This window comes from Pholcus phalangioides, unplaced genomic scaffold, assembly GCF_987345545.1.
Source record: "Pholcus phalangioides strain wild (caught in Gottingen) unplaced genomic scaffold, Ppha-v1.0 ptg000011l_1, whole genome shotgun sequence".
NCBI lineage: Eukaryota > Metazoa > Arthropoda > Arachnida > Araneae > Pholcidae > Pholcus > Pholcus phalangioides.
The window spans coordinates 44,533,380-44,555,425 of record NW_028301604.1 but is presented as its reverse complement, the minus strand read 5'-3'; the positions used below and the strand labels follow the sequence as shown (position 1 = coordinate 44,555,425).

General features: G+C 37.0%; 1 protein-coding gene across 3 annotated transcripts in view; it reads left to right on the top strand.

The window, feature by feature from the left end:
• Window positions 1-22,046, top strand: part of LOC149080456 (uncharacterized) — a 1,573,269-nt gene that overhangs the window by 393,803 nt on the left and 1,157,420 nt on the right. For all 3 annotated transcript variants that reach the window (XM_089239569.1, XM_089239571.1, XM_089239572.1), the window contains exons 14-15: window positions 5,759-5,812; window positions 16,509-16,553. In XM_089239569.1, the coding sequence (XP_089095695.1) occupies window positions 5,759-5,812; window positions 16,509-16,553 (99 nt within the window). The remainder of the gene's footprint in view (window positions 1-5,758; window positions 5,813-16,508; window positions 16,554-22,046) is intronic.

The window sequence follows — 22,046 nt, the reverse complement described above, 5'->3', positions numbered from 1 at the left end:
TCAAGTTGACACTAATAACGGCTAGAGAAGCCATAATTTATTGATTCACTAAAATATACTTTCATTTTTCGATAATGAACTTCGCCATTCAGTTTTACCAGAATCTCCACCCCCGTGACGTTTTTTTATCTTTCTTGCTCGTAGAACCAATCATTGTCGTGCTAATGCCTCTTGTGTTACTAAGAATGTAGGGATTGTAATTACGCTAACGGCACTTTGAACATAGAATGGTTTTGCCATTCTAAGATGGATGTCGATGAGTACGCCCGGTATATTTAAGGCACTTTACCACTGGCCGATCTCCCCCCCCCCCCAATTAAACGCTTTATACATAGGGAACGCTGACGCCCTCATGGCAGAAACGAATTCGTCAAGAAAATTACAACATGGGTAAACGACAAGCAAGATATTGAGAGATTAAATAATGTACTGCACATTAAAGCCTAATAATAAACTATATATTATTTTATTCCAGAATTTCAATTGATTCGTGGTGAGAATGAATTAAGTTGATTTTTTCTAGTTGAAATGAGACGTAAAGGTATAAACCTTTTGTTTCAAATATTCTAAATATCATTTGAAAAGGGTTGACCATGCGTTTGAAGAGCGTGGAAACTCACAAATTCGTTCGTCACAGCGTATAACCTCGAGATTCCCTCCTCGCCGCCCCCCCCCCCAAATAGAAATCAGTTGGCTTCCGAATTCTGTCCACTTCGTGCGTTTGAGTTGTGGAACAATGCAAGTCAAAACATGAGTTTGATGTCACCGATCAGGGTGATGTGAGGCCCTGGGTCAAATGTAGGGCCTACGAAATTATTGAAAGTTTCGATTATTACATTATCTATATATAATGAATATTATAGTTTAATAAATTTAGTTAAATATAAATTTATCCATATTGATACATTCATTAATTTCGAAATCCAGAATACGGTAATTCGAATCTGATGAAAGGATTGGTAAATCAGATATATTATTTACAATCAGTCAAAAGATTTTCATTACTTCTAAACTTATTTCCGAATTAATTTTTCGACTTTTCCTTATTTTTTGTTTCGTTCGTTCATTGATTATTGCATATCTGGGGGCACGGCAGTGCCCCGCGAAGTAGAGAAAAATAAGCACGGCCGTAACATTCTTTTCTGGAACAAAATTCGGGTACTTTTGAAGTCATATCTCCGTATTGAAGTTATCATGTCTAGAACGTTTTATAAATTTAATTAAACCTCTTAATTTCACATTTTTAGCATCTGTAGTTCATGAGAAATTTGAACTCCAAGTTTCGTTATTCTGACACTGACTAACTGATTCACTCACTCACCGATCATCAAAAATCCCAGGCACTTCTAACAGCTCTAAAAATGTGGAATTTGGTATGAGAGAAAGTAGTGTTTTTTAGAATACAAACAAGGAAAACTGAAAAATTCGGAAAATTCCTTTCCAAGATCGGAAATATGGAAAAATTAGTGATACTACCAAAAATGTCACCAAAAAACAATGCCAAATGAGTGCAACATCGTTGGTGTGGTTTAGTGCTTTTGTGACAGTTGGCTTAGTGCTGTGTCAATATATATATTCAGCGTTAATTTCGAAAACAAAAATTTTACTAGCACTGTTGTCATTGAATTTATGTATCATTAAATTATGTCTGTTATTTACAGAAATCACCCATTTTCGATACAAAAAACGATCTATTTGTTATTATAATTTTATTTCATGGACAAAGTTTAATCCAAAAAAAAAAAAAAAAACAGGAAGATTTTTCCCCCGAGAATTTCTGGGATGATCTCTCTAAAGAAGGGGATAAGGGAGTTAATGTTATTCATTTACTTTTTTTTTGAATCACAACACGTGGGTATTTTAAAGCGTTCCATTCTAATATCAGTGAAACCTCGATAACTCGACATTTATTATTTGCATGGTTGGCACAATACTAAATTCATTGAAAAAACATTTCTAACTTTTGACACATGAGAACCACATCCCGCTTAAGTCGACTCCGATTAAACTTCATTATCACAACTCGTACTTAAAAATCCCCCATGCTTTGATCAGTTCAAAAAATTTTGAGACACTGCTTTCGTTTGTCAAAAATTCTATTTATCATTGTTTCTGCTGTTTGTTTGTTGATTGATATGTGTCAAATTCTCTCTACGTCTTTCAGTAGGGTTACTTCTCGTTATTTCTGTGTTTAGAACTGACAACTCAACCCGTTTAATATGAAAGCCACGGTTGTGAATGATTTCTGAAACCTTTGAGTGAGAGATGGGCAAGAAAGCTAGATCGATATGTTTTAAGTGAGAGGAGGAAATTTATTTTGGACAATATTGCACAGCTCATTCCCAAATAACAGATCTTCCGTAATCAAAAAATATTATCCCGTCCACCTAATTTGAGATTATTCCCAATAAGAAAACTTTTCATAGAAAACTGCAGATAAAAGAACATTTTTTATGAATTTGTGTGTGAATGATACCGGAATTGTGCAACAATATACAGGCACATATACATACATAAACAATTTTAAAAATTGTTAAAAGCGAAATGAAATAAAGCTCGCTAACTTGACATCTGCTTAACTCGACATGTTTTCCGATAGTCTTAGGGTGTCAAGTTATCGAGGTTCTACTCTATCGTACTTAGTCATCCTACAATGCCACAACTTTGCCAATTTACAATGCCAATTTTTTCAACTGTATTGTTTACCCATAATCGCCAACTTACATGAAAATCATATTTTTGTATTTTTGAAATCAAAATTATTTGATATTACTGAAAATCATAGAAATCAAATTACTGAAATCAAATGTACATTTTTGAATTTATTCCATGAGTGCACGTTGGTTTTTCCTACATCGATGAAATGATTTTGTATTCATGTAAAATAAAGTTGTCAATCTTTTCTGAAACATATAAATAAACTTTTCCAATTGGACGATATTATGGTGTCTTTTATTGCTATCAAATAATGTTTAGCAGTAAAGAAGATACAAGGCTTTTTTTAATTCATTTGTTCTAAAATCAGCAGCTTTCAAGATATTTTTATGAAGTTCTAATTTTAGGAACACTCGCTTTTTTTAAACAAGTCTCATACAAATGAAAAAAAGCCGAATTCTTTTGTACAGATATAAAATAGAAAGACAAGTGACAGTCAATTAAGATGACTCTCTACAATAAAGATCTGTGAAATCATTGTTTAATTAAAAAAAATTGAATAGTGCAGTGCATAACTTTATCATTGATGGTAAAGAACAATTAAAGGCGAAACGATTTTTTTTTTCAAATGGGTCATTAATGTGTGTGTATATAGTTGAAAAAATATCAATGTCTTTTAAGAAAATTTCCTGACTGGTTTCGTGATTCAAATTTTCAAATTCTTCAGGGAGAAAAAACTTCAAAAACATCGTCACCGTATCTGATCAGATCGTTTGGCTTAGGGAGGTCATGATTTAGCACTACTTCCAGTGACGTCACAACTCTACGCAAAGGCCAGTTATATAGGAGGTCTAGTTACAGTTCCGTCACAACGTATGGGCCAACCCGAGCACTTCCCGGGGGCTTCAGAAAAATGAGAATTAGTTGAAGTTTTCGAGAGTTTTCCAGGTAGGACCTCAGAAAGGTCACTTGGCCCAGGGGTGCATGATGTTCTTAAGACGGCCCAGTCTGGTTCCCACTGGGAACGTGGACGGCTCTGGAAAATTTTAAGATCAGTCAGACCTTTTTTCTTTACATCTCGACCAAATTATTAAACAATAGTTTTCTGAAGACGAATAAAATTTAAAAAATTCCGACGTAGTTCACGCACACAATGAGTGCCGCATTTTTAAATGCGTTTCTAGCTCGACATTTCAAGGAGTTTAATTGGAGAAGAATGCATCTGGAATTCTTAATTTATCATTCAAAAAAATACATCATAAGTGCGTTACATATATTGCCTCACCAACGGCCAGTCGTACAAAAAAAAGAATATTTTGCCAACGGGTGATTATAAATTAAAGATAAAGCTGCGGCTGCTTGCCATATGCTATTGGCCAGCTTTTCTAAACCTATGGTCGTTTCTCAACCAGAGATCATCAGCGGGCAGACTTGATTATTCAATGTTAACTGGATCGAAAATTATTCAATTATTGCAAATTGATATTATTGTAATATCCATATGGATTCGCAAATAAAAAATGTACCGTCATACTTAGGTTGATTACACCTAATCAGGAAAATGCGGGAAATTGCGATCCTCAATACGGGATATCACTTATTTGCAGCCCAAAAATGCAATTTACGACAAATTTGCTAATTACTGCACAAAAGGGTGAAGGGTGGAGAAATAAAAAGATTGCTACAAATCGCTTTAAACAAAAATTTGACAGAAAAATACATTCAAATGGGCCAAATTAAGTCAGCAAAATTTCGAATTATAGTTAAAATTGCTGAAAAATTGAGAGAAAACAGTTTAGTTTGACAATGTGAAATGAATATTTGTATTTATACCCAAAATTATCATAAGTTATAAAAATGCTGTTTATTAACGATTTTAGTGAACACTAAATATAAATAAACGTCATCGGAAAAAAACGGGACAAATGTATAAAAAGAAATTCAGATCCACTAAAAATACTGAAATGTTCCTAGTACGGGACGCAAGTGGTCCGTCGAATTGTTTCAGACCTTTTATTGGTTCTGAAAGGTTGAGAAACACTGCTATTGATCAATGTAAGTAAAAGTAAAAGCCATCCCGACAAGAGATGCCGAATAATTTAATAGCGTATGCCATCATGTCCAACGGTGTCTTATCCCGTTCGCTGCAAGGCCGTCGTCTGTTTATGGAGGGTGAATAATGGATTGTATCCACGAGATATGAAAGTATAAAAGGTTATGATAATCTATGCATTGTGCGTTCGTCTAATCATTTGATGAATTGAAACGATTGCAGCTGATTCGGGGATGTTTCTCTCATTGCTCAGGATAGTGTCATTTGCACCCGAACGATGGAATGAAGGAATTATTCTGATAATGATCATTGATTTTCGTTCCAGTCGCAAATGATTTTTGATGAAGTGGATGGATTTCTTTCCGAGTATATCTTTGCCAAGAATCGAAGTGAGCCTGGCATCTGGTTCCTCTTGCTATCGGTTTAAAATGGAAACTTGTTGTCATGGGTAAAATACACTTGAAACCTGCTCCATACTTTATTTGGGCTTCGAAGGTTGGGTCTTGCTGTTAGAACCTTACCTCACGAAGAACGTGAGCAAAAAATAATGTGATATACAAAATTAACACAACTGAGTGAGATCACGTACTGTACTATCTTTCTGTTTAACTCTTTCCATATACATGGCGTTTTCACGATAGAAACTACGCCCGTGTCCTGACACAGCCAACCAAATATGTCTGCATATTTCTTTGATTTTTGAGATTTTTAATTTGATTGTGTGGCTGAAACAGAATTCAATCTAGTCATTCCGTGTATTAGGCACAACATTATCGTATCGTTATCCTATGTATTGCATATTATAATTCCTTACTCCATAAAAAAACTGAATTCAAATCCAATAAAAAAGAATGATATTACTTGTTTTGAACAGTGTTTTCAGTTGATTCAATCGTTTCCGTATACATTTTTTCAGAATGGTATAGCGTTACTCTTTTGCGTTATTTTTATTCATATTGGTGGTCTTCACGTGACCATATTCGTCTCTGTGCAATTTAAAATACATATCCGATGAGGCTAGTTAGAATTAATTACCGTTTCCTATATTAGGGTCCTCCAGGAACAAGAGGCGAAAGAGGAAGAGAAGGTTTATTGGGCAATTTGGTAAGTAAATCAAATAAAAAAATGAATTTTTTTCACTATTATTTGTTCTCAGAGTGTTGCAACGTAAATGAAGTTTATTTCGTTTATTTAACTTTTATTTCGTTTAAAAGTTCCCCCAACCATGGTCCTAACATAAGAATGAATGAAGAAAATGTATCTTTGCAAATAGTATATATAGATTTTTTTTTCTGTTGTTAGACACGCGCGCATAAACAAAATTTACTTTCATACATGTAATAGAAAAAAATACATGAAATGACGAACCAATACGTCACTTACAGCAAAGTACTTGGAGATTTACCAATAAATTTATATTTGACGAAAGTTGAATGGTTTTTACCATCATTTTATTCTCTTACGTGCTTGGAAGCACTTTTTTTCTATTTTTGTTTTAAATTTCATTAATTTTATAAAATTAATAAAATCATTTTTTCAATCAATTCTTAGTTAAGTAATTTTCTATAAATAAGAATGTTTTGCAGACAGAACTTTGCAGAGGGAGTTGAATTTTCTCTCTTTCCAAAATATATCTTAGCATGAGCCAGCTGTTAAAAACCTTTGTATAGAACATTCCTTTTCCTTGCCGATATAAAAAATATGTTTTGTTTCTCCTAAAATTCGCGGAGTCTATAAATCCAAGCACAGAGATAAATATTTTACTTTATGCGGATGACATTATCCTGCTGAAAACTCCAGGGTTCGATTTAAAAACCATACTACTTACTTTACTTCTTTTATTTTGTTAAACTCAATCACATTCAAATTATTCTGCTTATTCGAAGGGAAATTCACAGCAGCCGGAAAAAAAATTGATATATCAAACGTTCCAAGTGATTTTTTTAAATATATTTTTTATAGGACTATTAATACATTTAACTTTTCCATAAAATTGTGAAAGGCAATATATGGAAAAGAAATTGACATAATTTATTATACTCATACATTCAAATTATTCAGCTTATTCGAAGGGAAATTAACAGCTGTAGGAATTTGTCATATAAAATTCTTCAAACATTTTAATTAGACAAATACAAAAATACAAATGCAGCAAAACGGTAAGGCATATTAATATGAAGCCGGGGAGAAAATAGACACCACAGATACCGAAACACAAAAATGCAGCAATATGGAATAGGGTGTAACATGATACAGGGGGGAAATAATAGGCAATATAGATACTTAAACACAAATGCAGCAAAGCGGGACGGTGTGTAAGGGTACGTCCATAGTGAACCGCTTCTCGCCTCATCGCGGCGGGCGAGCGGGGAAAAAAAGATCGTGAAAACTCATTGAGGTGGGCAAAGCGCGCCCGCCTACCTGCATTTACCGGCTCAAACTGCTTTTAACCGCTTTAACCGGAATGAATTATTATTTCTTTTTCTCGCTTGAACACGCTCGGTGTGTGTTGTTATCTTCTGGTGCACGTGGTGGTGTTGTCTTCAGACTGCACGTTTTTCTCTGTTTATATAAAATGGAAGTGGATAAAGATATTTCAATTGTGAAAGTATTCCTGAAAAGTGTCATTTGGAACAAAATGTTGAAAGGCCACTCCAACCGCAACGTTGTTGACAAAGCATGGAAAGAGATAGCCGCTGAATTGAATGTTGAAGATGGTAAGTGAGAAATAATGTTTCATTATTAGTCGTTTTTAACTCAGCTTATTTATAGATCATTATTTTTCAAACAACTAGAGCAGTATTTACTCAACAAACCTATTCACTGCATTTCACAATATTGTGCGGTTAGATTTTGCTGAATATTTTTGAATGGGACTAGATGATCACAGCCAATTATTAACAACTAAGTTGAGTAAATATTCAAATTCAGTTTTATTTATTTCCCATCATAATTATTAATCAATCAATATCTTTGTTTGGGTGCATAGACCCATGACAACATAAATATAAATTAAATTACATATTGGCGCTATACATATTAGCTCTATTACAATAGAGCTACGAAATGGTTAAAACAAAATTACAAAATATTAATCAGTCAAAACAAGATATAAATAAGTAAAAACACAAAATAACAAATATTAAGAATACAAACTATTGAATGCATAAAACAAAATAAATGAAATGTAAGCACACACATCTGGAAAAGTGTGTAAGGGGTATCAGCCAAACAAAGTATGGAAGTTACAAATGACACAGAAAAAAACGGAAGATACTATTACAATTAACTGTGCATTAAGGTAAGTTACAATATCGTTGGTGGAGACTTGGCCCAGAACATGCGCTATAAGCAGGGCACCTTAGCAAAATATGAGATCAAGTCTCAATTATCCCATGTTGCAAAACGTGCAATTTGTGAATCCACATTTGCACAGATTTTATTTTTATTAAAATAAATTTGGTAGCCAAAGCGCAGTTGGACCATCAGTTGTTTTAATACGGATTCCTGTTGAGGAGAGGAGATAGGGCGACTCGATTCCAAAATTTATTTTCGTTTTTGTAAAGTGGGAGATTGGTCAAGCTATGTATTTCAGCCATATCGGACTGGCAACTCTGATCTTTCAGTGTTAAGATTATTCAACGATAAAATATTTAAAGACAATCTCATCGTGTATAAACTTTAGAAAACTGAAGTCGGTCTCATCCAAAGTTCTTGGCCTGGATAACCAGTTGCAGGGATTATTTGGGTCAAAATCCATCAACAACATAAATACGACGACACAACAGGCAACAAATAGGGATGTCATATATTTCAAAATTACAGCAACCCAATTGAAAAGGCAGTAAAGTGGTGTAAAAACAGTTGATTGATAGTGCACTAATAATTCATGTGGTCCATGCTATCCATTCCATTGAAAATTTTGAACGGTTCAATCATATCTCCCCGACACCTGCGCTCATCCAGTGTGTTTGTGTGTGTGTGTATATATACATATAAACATATTTGAAAAATAAAGTCTCTTCATAACTCAAGCACCGTGTGCCAATAAGGTAATGCGTAGTAGCTTTTCTCTGCACCCCTTTAACTAGGTTTATGTCCCTCTGTAGGTATGGTCTCCAAAACCTTACAGCATACTTCAGTCCAGGTCGAACTAAGTCCTCGAAAAAACAGAAGAATGACTTTAGGAGAATGTGAAGAGACGTTTTTGAAAATGAAACCGAGCATTATATTTGCTTTTTTGACCACCGCTGAACAATGTTCAGAAAACCTGAGCCGCTTGTCAATGAGAATTCCGAAATCTGTAACCCTAGTTATATCTGGGGTAGTTACACCATTCAACTCATAAGAGAAATGTGGGTTCGAACCAAAATGAGCGGCCATGTACTTATCAACGCTAAAGGCTGAAACATACTACACTGACGTGATGTGATAATCACGTCCTGTCAGAGCAGAGACGTTGTGTATTCTGATTCCTGGCAAGTCTGTGACATGAAAATTATGTGACATGGAATTCTCACGTCACACAATTTCCACGAATCAGAATTCACGTCTCAGAGGGGACGTGGAATCACATCATGTCAGTGCAATGTGTTTCGGCCTTAAACGTCCTGCTCCATTCATTTGTCCATGCTCCAATCCTGTTTAAGTTGGTCTGGAGCAATTCCTTATCGCTTTGATTCCCGACTATGCCCATTAGCTTCACATCATCTGTGAATTTGCTAGCAATTCCATTGATACCCTGATTGAGATCAAGTTTATAGATAAAAAGTGAAATAGGTATGGAGCCAAGGGCACACTTCCTTAGGGAAGTCCACTTAATTGTGTAGGTAGGTTACATAAAACAAATTTCTTGTCAAATTGACATAGATTGACACAATTGAAATTAAACATTACATTTCATGTATGTGTTTATGCATTTACTTTTCACACATAACTCAGAGGATATTTTTGGAAGTATTGCGCAAATGTGAATCTGATGTTTTCTGCTTGAGTTGCAGGTCTCCCTCTTCTCTCCCAACTGACTTCGTGTCCTGCAATGTGAACATCCGAGAGGTTTCTTTGCATTCCTTCTCGGTGAATTACGACGTTGTGCAAAACACAAATGCATTTGACTATTTTATCAGCGAGAGGCGCTGAGGTCTCTATTGATTTCGAAAGTATACGCCACTTGGAGTACGATATTCCAAATGCACATTCCACAGTTTTTCTTGCACGTGATAACCTCTCATTAAACATTTGTTTTATCTCGGTCAGTCCCTCACGTTTATACGGCTTCATGATGTATGGAAGCAAAGGGTATGCCTCATCTGCAAGAATAATGAAGGGAGCTTCCATTTGACTGTGCGGCAAAGGTTTGGACATGGTGCAGGAAAGTTTATCAGCTCTTGGCTGATGAAATTGAATAACTCAGAGGCTAAATATGTCCCTCCATCGCCCTGTCTTCCATACCCTCCTACGTCAACAACTATGTATTTGTAATTGGCATCAACAAGGCCCTGTAGTACCAAAGAAAAATGCTGTTTATACAACCTCTGACAATAAAGTTCGGTGAATGAAGTCAGAACGGCCGATCTGGCAACACAGGCGAAGCAAAACGCTGCACATGCGTAGCGGCAGGTGTTGACCATCTGCCGCCACCGTTGTTCAGTTGAGCGTCGTTTGTGTTCCGTGAAAGACTTGTTTTACAAAGTGCTTGTTTAGTGCGTTGGTTCTTAACTGAGAACAGGAAAATGAACAGGAAAATTCACAAGGAATTTCTACCTGAGGGAACGGCGATGAATGCTGCAAAATACATTGAAATTTTGACCCGTTTCATGAAACGTCTACGCAGGGTACGACCTCAGTACGCACAACAAGGTTCATGGTTTCTTGTTCACGACAATGCTCGCCCTCACACAGCCAATATCGTCAAACAGTTCCTGGCAAAAAAGGGGGTGGTGCAAATTGAACATCGACCATACTCACCAGATCTCAATCCTCCAGACTTCTTCCTATTCCCACGACTCAAACTCGCTTTGAAAGTAAAGAGATTTGACGATATTCCTGACATCCAACAAAACGTGACGAGGCTTTTGAACTCCATCCCAAAAGAAGACTTCTTGCAAAGTTTCCAGGACATGTAGAGGAGATCTCAGTGGTGCATAGTAAATGACTATTTCGAAGGACAGTAAGGTAACTTTCGTTAACATTTCATCTACGTTAATGTTACAGGACTATTCACCGAACTTTATTGTCAGAGGTTGTAGTTTTAGAACATTGAGCCAGAGTTTGCTGGACAAACTAAACGCACGTGCTTCCCGTCAAGACAGCCCAACTACATGAGGAACATTCCAAATGTTGTAGAACTCTGTAGCGTTTCTTTTCAGTGACTCAGCAGTTGGAATTGGCATGTGTAGTGGGCACAGTTCATTCCATATCGCTTCCACTGTTTCCTTGGCTATGTCAGCTACAGTGGACTTGCCCATCCGGAAACTGAAGGACAATGCTCTGAACGATAGTCCAGTCGACAGATACCTAAAATGAAAGGATATTGAATTTAATATTAATAAATATGCAAGTAAAACTGAATAAATGAAAATAGAATGGAAGAGAATAAACGAAACATGTATGTCGTGGTTGAAAACATTTAGAGAAACTAATAATTTTGTCTGTTTTTTCCAGATGGGGCTCTTCGTAAAAAGTGGAAGTATATGAGAGACCAATTCGCAGTAGAAATTGGAAAGTTTTCTCCTAGAAGTTCAGGTGATCCTGGCAGTCAAACGGTATCTAAGTGGCCGTATTTCAAATCGCTCATGTTCTTAGCGGGCATCGTCAAGCCAAGAGCCTCATCGACCTACTTGAATAGCAGCAAAACTGATCAGGGCAGCGAAAATTCTGAAATGATAGCTCACACTGCTGACAGTGGTACAGAGCTTACGATGGTAGTCAGGAAACAGAAATGCAAGATTCTGACACCCAAAACACAGCTCGAAAAACGCAGCTGGATGAAACCCCAGGTCTGCCAATAAAAAGGAAGCGAAATGAATCAAACTCCAGGTGTAATCACCAAATGATAATAATGGAGGAAAAAAAAGACGTCTTTGTTGGAACGCATCGCGCAAGAACGCAAACGTGATGACACTGATGATGTTTTGTTTTTCCGCAGCCTTTTGCCTTACGTAAGCAAAATACCGCAGGAGGTGAAAATGCGATTTAGAAGTAGATGTCAACAGCTAGTTGACGAGTTCGCTTTCCCAGACACCCAAGACATTCTATGTGCACCCAGCCCTAATTCAAGTTGTGGTACCTCAAACTTAAATGAACAAATGACTCAAATAGTACCGCATGAAAAAATTATTGTGGAGGTGAACACCGCCTCAAATGCAATTGTGTGGTGAATTTTTTTTCACACTAAAAAAGGTAATCTATATATAAATAAAATTGATTTTCTGTGTGTGTTCTCTATACAAATCTACAATTTTAGATCTGTCGTCGCCAAATTTTGCATATATACCAAAAGGGATCCGACTTGAATGATAGGCTATATTATAAGTTCGCCAGAGTGGGAAAAAGACCAAAATGTGTGAAAAACTGTTGGGCAGCAATGGTTTTGGGGCCTCAACAATCACTATCGGAATGTTTACTGTGGTTCCTTAGCAATGCGTTTCAGACGTGTATATGCCTTTACAACGGTTTGTCACTTCTTTAATGCTGCCAGTATATTTACAATAGTTTATGCCTTAGGGTTTTGCTACATTTTCAATACTCCCAATAATGAGGCTTTTTGAATAGACGTCAGAATCACTTTGAGGGTCAGGCAAAGGATGATTCCCATAGAAATCAGTGTTAAAATTGTCCATTTTACTGTCAAAATGCAGAAATTCAGCGGGGTTTTCCGCCACATCAATAATTTTTAAAATTGTATTGAATTCCAGATTTTTGAAGTACTGAGTTCGCTTAGAGATACGAAGCCCAGGAAATAAAAGTAGGTCCGGCTAATTACTTCATATTTGGAGTTAGATATCCATGCAATAACATTGATTTCAACTTTTTATTTATATCTCAAGCATGAAAATTAATGTCTCCATATTGTCTTTTAATATTCAACTGCATAAATTGATATAGTCAGGGCTCAACTATGGGGAGCAGGGCATCCCTGCATATAGCGCAGGTTGTTTAAAAAATAATTATGGACCCATAAAGTATATCAAAGAAATTCCAGTTTTAATTAAGCGTTTTTGGAAGCATAAACAGGCAGATGGACAATTCAGCATAGTGATTGTGTTTTGTAAATAATAATATTCCCTTCCCACTTTTTCCAGATTTAGAACTGGCATACCCTCAATATGCTTTGAAATGATTTAGAAAGTAAGGTGTTGCATGGTATCTCGAACACGTCACACTCATTGTCCCACCCACAGTAAATTGGTGATAATTCTTTATCAGCTGAGATTTCTAGGCATTTAAGTACATGCAATATGGCTGCATAGCCAGAATTAAAAAGCAGAACTACAATACGAGTCCGCAACAGCATTGTTTGTAGTTCGATTAGACAAAGTTGTCCAAATCATACTACTGAAGCTTTTTTGGACTTCTGCACCATACCATGCAAGCACTTTGAAAGCTTTTTGTGAGAGGAAAGGTAATTCCGAAGTAACCAGGAACTTCTTTCCAGTGTAGCTTTTACCAATCATTCTCAATTTGAAGACCACTAGAATATATAACATTTTCGCTGCTATTTTTTCCACTTGAAGCGAATGCTTTTGAATAATCACATTTCACGGCGAAGTTTGATCGCAATCTGAATCTCGAATACTCTTCAGTGTTATGCAAGTCAGATACCAATATAGAATTGTGAAATATTCTATTTCCTTTCAACTTTTCGCACTGATCTGTTGTTGTGGATTCCTTCATATCAGTAGAAATGTTCAATTCTGATTAATGAACAATCCTAATAGGCCTATCAGTGGTTTTAATGTCAGCGGAGGCAGCTTTCGTGTGACAATTTCCAAAAAAACAAACTTTTTTGCTATTACTTCCAACATGATGGATGTTCAAAAAAGCATTAGAATTTTTTTTTTACAGAGATAGAAGTTATAATAACAGCAATTTCTCTTATAAAATGGGAAACTGCAATGTAAACAAGCACAAAGATTTTGATTGGGTTGCCACTAACCTGATTATGCATTTAACATTAATATTTATTCATAAGCATTACACAAAAATATTTTTAACTAATACATGAATTAAAAAAAAATTATTACAGCAAAAAACCTCATTGTTTACTTTTTGGGCCCTTCAAACAGTACTTCCAGTGCTTGAAATTTTCACTTCCCGTTAACTGAATGAGCTATAACTTCGGTTCTAATCATCGTTGGAACAAAAACAAACCATTTTAAGATTACTGAATGTTCTTTGACATGAGCAAATTAAAAAAAACCAAATTTTTTTTTTCTTTACAGAAAAATTTTTACTTTTTACGCTCCTACCCTACATTTATTGTTGAAATAAAATTGTTAACATTATTATTCACTTCTGTTCAAAACCTCACGTTCTCATCATCTTTTAGAATTTTTTTTGTAGAAACAGAACAATCAAAACTAATAATTCAAAACGACTTACCTCAGAGTTACCATGAGACGTTCTTCAGGAAGAATTCCCTGTTGGTGAAAGTTGCACCATCTTTTCTTCATCCTGCATTCGATTTTCTGCTGAATATACTCGAATGTTTCCTTATTCATTCGAAAATATTCGAAAAATTTCTCTGGGTGAGATTTGAACGGGGGAAACAATGTTAGGTATTCTCCTACTTTAACAATAACGTAATTTCACGAAGACTGTCATAATCAGGTTTGACTCTACATGTATGCATGAAAGAAAACGCACTCCTAAATTTGCAGTTAAATTTGCCCCCCCCCCCCCAAGGAAGCTTACAGGACAGTTCTTACTTTTTGTCTTTTCACCATTGCTGCCTTTATGCATGGCCCTACGCGGGCACGGCCCAGGGGCCTCACAAAAATGAGAACCGGCTGAAATTTTCAAGAATTTGCTGTGTGTGTAGAGCCTCAGAAAAATCACTTGGCCGGGGCCCCATGACACTCTTAAGACGGCCCTCCTTTCCACACTACAAATTAATTTGTTAGAGCCCGTAAAAAATCTGGCCTGACCCCCGGTTCAGGATGCAAGGGCCCATGCCTAGAGGCCAAGGACGTAGCGGGGGGGACTTCGGGGTCTGGTCCCCCCCCGAAATGTGAGAAACTGACCTAAAAAAGATGGCCAAATCTAGTGTTCTATCACTAAATAAAGATAAAGAACAAGAAAATTATTGCCAGTAATAATCTTAATTATGTAGCTTAGTTTGCTTGGGAAATAGATTGATATTTTTTCGCTGAAAAAAAATATCCATCTAGTTTGAAAGTATAGTAATAAGCTCAGTGTCTTGATATTCCCTTCCAGCCCTTCTTTTTCTTGTAACCTTGGAACAAGAGCAGTTCCTTTGTCGTACACAATGAGTTGGGGGAACACACAATAGACCTTTCAATAGGTTACAAAAGCTTTCGCCGCTGGCGGCGTATTTTTGCGCGCACAGTATAAACCTATATATTATCGATTCCCCCTCGAGTGCTGTCGCGTCTGCCGCGACGCAGTGGGATCTGGGCCTTACATGATGCAGGAAAAAAAATAATAAGCCAATAATAAAACATGAATGCAGCAAAACGGGTCGGTTTATAAAACATGATGAAGGAGGGAGAAATAACAGGCACAATATATAATGAAACACGATTGTGGTAAAGCGGGACGGTGATGCAAGGGAGAAAATAATAGGCCCAATAAGTCCCGTTTAGGCTAACTGCACACTACGGTTCAGCTGCTGCGGTTGATCTTACCAGCAACCGTGGAATATTGCGTGGAACACACATTGCTGTTAGCAACCGGGGATTTTTATCTTTTAATGTCACGTGACACCTCGAGATTGGCTAAATTATTTTCGCCAAGCTGAAGTTGGCTTCAGTTAGCATGCAAATTCGTGCTCATAAGTTGCATTGCAGTAAAACCCTCTTAACGGACACCCGTCAGATGCGGTCACCCCCTCTTTTACGGCCAAATAATAATTTGCATTTGTATAACATATAAAAGTATGTATTTCGAACCCCTGATTAACGGTCACCCCTCTTTCACGGACGAATATTTTTGTCCTGTCGGTGTCCGCAAAAGAGAGGCATTACTGTACATACTAATAAATATATTCAGGTAATTAAATGATCAAATTTTTGTTCGAAATGCAGTACACATGACCGTTTACGTTGTCAATCGAAATTCACTAATACAGGTTGTCTACAATTCGATGTTTTCGATGTTTTTTTATCTGTCTAAAGTAAGGTTGGCCAACCCGCGTCACGCGTAGCACAAATGGCACGCCATGGTATCAAGATTAGCACGCGAAGACTTTCTTCAAGAAATGCGTAATTGAGAAGTCACGAAATATTCTTTAATTGAAGATGAAGAGCGTTAGAAAGTATTGAGAATCAAAGTGTCACAGGTAATAATAACATTAGACCGTTCTCTGCATCAGCTATCACAACTTATTATGGTCAAATCATCACAAGCCATCGCTACATTTTTCACAGGAAATGTTTTTGATGGGATCCAAATTAACACCACAAAATAATAGAACGAAAAATAGAATAACACTTAAGAAATGCGAAGAAATATTTTTAATTATTATTTAGATGGATAAATAAAAGGCTATTTATTTATTTATTTTTCCATGAGATTTCTACCGAACAACTGAAATTTTATTTTATATTCTGTTTTTCAGGGGTTGAGAGGTATTGACGGACTGCCGGGCCCACTTGGAGCTTCAGTGAGTGTTTTCAGCAGTTCAAAATTCCTAAAGGTAAAGCTGCCAGATTTTTGAACCCGGCAGCGCAGAAGTAGTGTCCAAAAAAAAAACCCGAACCCTCACAAAAAACACTCTCTCCCCAACCCAAGCATGTGAACCACTTCATTTATTATGTAGCTGAGTATAACACTAGAACGAAGGATGCGGTACTTGAACATGCGGTCAAACGCAAACGGCTATTGAATATTTTTGCCTTTGGGGCCACGAGGGAGGGGTGGGGTGTTTACTTCTGCTTACTTTTGATGGCATGGCACGAGAAGGGGTTGGATGATGATTATGTAGGCAAATGGGTAAGAAAAAATCAAAACGCAAAATAATTATGTTTAAAATCAGAAATATAAAGGAAATTAAATTTAACCACGTCGAGTGGGGACACATACATATTCTTTCATTTATTTATTTTCGAGATTTTGGAAGCTTCTTGAGCCGCTTTATGCATTTAATGTATTTTTCATAATTTTGAAGGCGATAATTATTTCAGCCTTATAAAATGACATTTTGTGTTAAGAAAGGATATTTTCAAAATCTTTCTCGCACACGCGCACCACAATTTTGTATATAATCACTATCCACTTTAGTCTTTACAGTATTCTGTAGAACTTTCTGACAACAACACCTCACACGACGTGATAACGTGTGAGATATTTCCAAGCTACAATAATTTATAGATTTGCGGCACCTCCGTTTTAGTGCCTCCAAATGCCAGTGCTATTACATTTGATGATGTCATCCAAAGGACAATAATGTTGATTACATGCTTTGTTTAATGTTCTTTTGTAGGTGATATCCCTCATTCCTGTTCATATCGTTTATAGTTTTCAAATTACATATCGAGTTTCCCGTAAACAATAACTTTTCGTGATTTAGCGTAGCATCTTTTCCGAAAGATGAAACGTATTTTATGTCAAAACTTTTTAAATCAGTTTTTAAATTAACTTTTTCAACCCGTCAAATGTTTCTGACATAACATTACGTCAGGAATTATAAGAAATAAATATAGAACACCATTCCTTCACTACTGTCCTTTTCAGACCCGAGCATTCATGTTTTGGGATTTTAAAATGTTTTTGCATTTCTGATACTCAAAAAATGCATTAAAAATATAAATGTCAGCAAATCTTAATTTTTTTCTACTTTTTATTTTTTTGTGAAAAAAAATTTCACCTTGTTCAAATTTTTTTAGCCAAGATGATGCAGGGTATCTTCATCTCTGCAGAGAATTTTTTCAGAATTTTATTGCTAAATTTTATGTAATATGTCACACTTTCCCAGGAGGCACTTTCTCCTGGAAGCCATTATAAAAAACCATTTAAATGCTGCGCTCTGACGAAAGTCCCTAAAGTACACCATATATTCACCATATTTCTAACTCAAAACTTACACGTAAGTCAAAGCTCAATTCCCTGAGGTGAAAAGAAAAAATTCTACAGCGAGAGAAAAACTACCCCGTATTTGTGATACCAGTATCTAAAAGGGCTATTGTTATGTCAAGTGTGTGCATCGATTTAAGAAAAGTACCCTTCAAGTCCGGGATTACACTATAAAAGTTTGATAAAAGCTCTTTGATAAAACTTGAAAAAAACAGAAACAACAAGCGTATCGGTTACATTCGAGCGAATGTATTCAATATGATTACTGGTTGTTTAATCTTTTTTTTCAAGTTTTGTGAAAGATATTTTCTAAAACTTTTATAGTGTAATCCCGGCCTACAAACCTTTTGTGTGATACATAAAAAGAAGTTTTTGCCTCAAAATCTTTCTACCCGTCATCATTTTCTGAGAGGATGTATTCTAAAATAAATCGGTGGAGAAAGGACGTGAGCATATCACGCCAATGCATCATTTCTGCTTATGATTTTTTATACAAATACAACGCCACAACAGGCAAAATGCCCAACGAGGTGGCTGAGAGTTGATTTAAAAATCATATACACTCATTGCCATAAAAATTTGCGCACCCAGAAGAAGTCGTCAAAATGAAACGAAATTTTACACATGTAAGTACTACGTTGATATAAGTAAGTGATTAGAAAATACAAGGATCATTTATTGCAGAAAAAAGTACAGATGAACAGAAGTTTTAGTACTCTGTTGGACCCCTCTAGCGCAAATGCACGATGCGACACGAGCGGGCATTGAGGCATACAAGTTCCGTATCATGTCCTGAGACATCTCGTTCCACAGTTGCTGTAAATGCGCTTCTAGTTCGACCAACCTCGTAGGGTGTCCAACTTGCCGTCCCAAATGATCCCAGATATGCTCGATTGGTGACAAATCTGGGGATAGAGCAGGCCAGGGAAGGGTGGTAATGTGGCGGAGGCAGTCTTGTGACATCCTTGCTGTGTGTGGCCTAGCATTGTCTTGTTGAAAAATGGCTCCTGGGAGCCCTTCCATGAGTGGCAACACATGTGGCTGAAGGATGTTATGGACGTACCGCTGGGCTGTCATTGTGCCATGGATCAATATTAGGGGTGACCGTGTATCGTAAGCAATGGCACCCCATACCGTGACACCAGCTGTGGGAGCGGTGTGTCGCTGTAAAGCGAAGGCAGGATTGAAGCGTTCACCACGGGGCCTCCACACACGAACATTGTCATCACTGCTCAAGTTGAATCTCGATTCGTCGCTGAAGACGACCTGGTTCCATTCCGTTGCAGTCCAATCCCGTCGTGCTCGACACCACTCCAAACGGAGGCGTTGGTGGGTGGGTGTCATTGGCAGCACACGTAATGGGCGCCGCGATACCAGATGTCCTTCAGCCAGACGCCTTGCGATGGTTCGGGAAGACACAGGGACCCGAAGTGAAGCTGCTGCCTGTGTCTGGATAGCGGCCAATGAGGCAGTTGGCTCTACGCGTGCGTTTCGGATGATGTGACGGTCTTCTCGACGACTGGTCTGTCGAGGGCGTCCTGAACCTGGTCGCCGTGTAAATGACGTCTCTTCTGTCCACTGGTCCCACCACCTCCTCACAGTAAAATCAGAACGGCCTAGTTGACGAGCTACTCGCCGAGCTGACCACCCAGCTTCCATCATCCCGATGATTCTTCCCCTATCGAACTCTGACAACTGCTCATATGGTCTTCGACGGCGGCGTAACGGCATGTCTACCTCAGCATTTCCTTTGCAAACGATTAAATACACTCCAGCAAGCTCTGCTTACCTGTTTTATATTCCAAGGAGAACGAAGTTCAACGCCCTCTAGTGGCATTACGCAATGCGCAATCACGCTGCATTTCCAATCATTTGCATATCTGCCCGACATGTACCTTCAGGCCAACTTTCGTTTCGATCCCACAATTATTTCTTGGTTCGCAAATTTTTATGGCAATGAGTGTATAAAGTCATCATATATAAACTTTTTTTTTACATACGAAAGAGTAATAATTATAATTATGGGTAAATTCGAATAACAATTATTATTAGAGTTAGAAATAATTATTGCTCATTTTGGACATTACTGTCCTTTGACTTCAAACCGTTATGCACTACTATGACGTGACGTAGAAACACATCAGGTCTGACGGCTTGGGAATCATATCAGACATGATATTTAAGACACGCATTAAGCCATTAGTAGAAGTGAAGCCATTCTATGCGTTAGTCACGATACTTACTACTGTACTGTTATTTTGAGAACTTTATAACTGTTTTGACTTTTCGAAAAATATTTTTATTTTTATTCAACACCATGGATGTGAGACGCGTGTTGGATAACCTTGATTAGGAAGAGAAAGAAAAGGTTGAATTTTAATCGTTGCAGCAAGTTGCTCGAGAAGAATGTGGATGCATCCCATAAATGCGGATCGACAGCTGTCGAGTTCCATAATTTAGTTTCACAATTGCTTGAAGATCATCAGCGGCTTGTCATGTATAATCGAATGACAAAAACCGAGTTCTATGATCTCCTCAGCTTTGTTAATGCGAAGCTCGAAAAACGTCCAACTCACAAGGAAAGGGTCCCTAGGTGACGTCTTCAAAAAGTTTTGAAAAAATTGTCTCTGAGTCTACTTATTTATATATGCTTAAAAATAAAAAAAAATAAATCGGCGGAATTATTATGGATCACTAAAAACAATTTTTAATATAAATGTTTTGAATGCCAATACAGACCAAGAATGAATTTAACCCCTTAAGCGGTTTTTAAAATTTTCCTGATCCGCATTATAACTGCCACATTGGAAACAAAAGCGTGTTAACCACTAACGATCAGGGGCGTAATATTGCATCCAAACGCCAGTGGAATAAATTCAAAATGTTCTCTCGGTTTTCCATTCTCTTTCCTCATCATCGCGAGATTTGTTGCAATCCCATGAAAAAAGTATGTATATTTTATCTCTGTGACGTATCCCTTCTACTATATACATGCAGTGAAAGACAATTTTTCACCCTTACAGGTAGGTGAGGGTGATCACGCCGAAGCTACAAATATAAAATTTGGTCAGTAGTTTTATTTTTATGGCGTGAAAAGACTCACTAAGAAGGAGATTTTCGAAATTCGACCCATAAGAGAGTCATAAGGAGAGTTCAAAGGTTACAAAGAGAAATCACGCTGAGCCGAAACCACTGAAGGTGTGGCGGCATTGTCGAAAGTGTTTTTTCGACAAATTTTCGAAACTTATGATTGTAATGTAACTTTGATACCGTAATATGTTTCGTACATATTTATCGTACATTCGTGCATTATTTTGAATATGCTGTATGTACCGTAAGTGAAGTTACTGGATGGGGAGTGGTGTAGCGGCATTGTAAATTAGTGGCATTGTAAAATCATTGAAGAACAGGCTTCAGCCCTATATGTCAAATGTCAAGTATGATTGAGTTGAATAGAGGTAAAAAAAGCAATCCACACCCTAGTTACGTTAGTCCTAAAAGAAGTCTCGAAATAAATCAAAAGAAGTTTTATATAAGTATATCTCTCATCGTTATTTATATGTTGGCTCGGGGGAGACGACACCCCGAGATCAAAGTCTGATGACCCGTCTACTATAAACAAAATGGACAGAGAAAAAGTAGAAACAGAAAACACGCACACACAACATCAACATGCATGACGTCGCAGTTGCTGATAAATCGGTTTTAAGATCTGGTTTTATCAAGTAAAGGTACAATTTAAGATCAATAGTATCGTTTCGGATTATACAAAATTTAATCATCTGGCGTCACAGTAAGCACCAAAACATATCGAAAACATATGGGATATTATCGACAGCGACAGTGCCAATAAGTATTCAATATCAAAATTTAAATTGTATTTATTCAGGGAAAGTGAGACTGAACGAAAGAAAGAGACACTGGAAAGTGAGACTGTTCGCATCAAACGGCTCATCACTGGAATCGAACCACAGAATTAGAATAATATAGAGAGAGCGCGAGGGGTTACAATGTGAAGCAAAGATCGGAGTCACGTGACTCCGGTCAAAAGTCTGGTCAGGGAATCTTTGTGTTTGTTACCTCT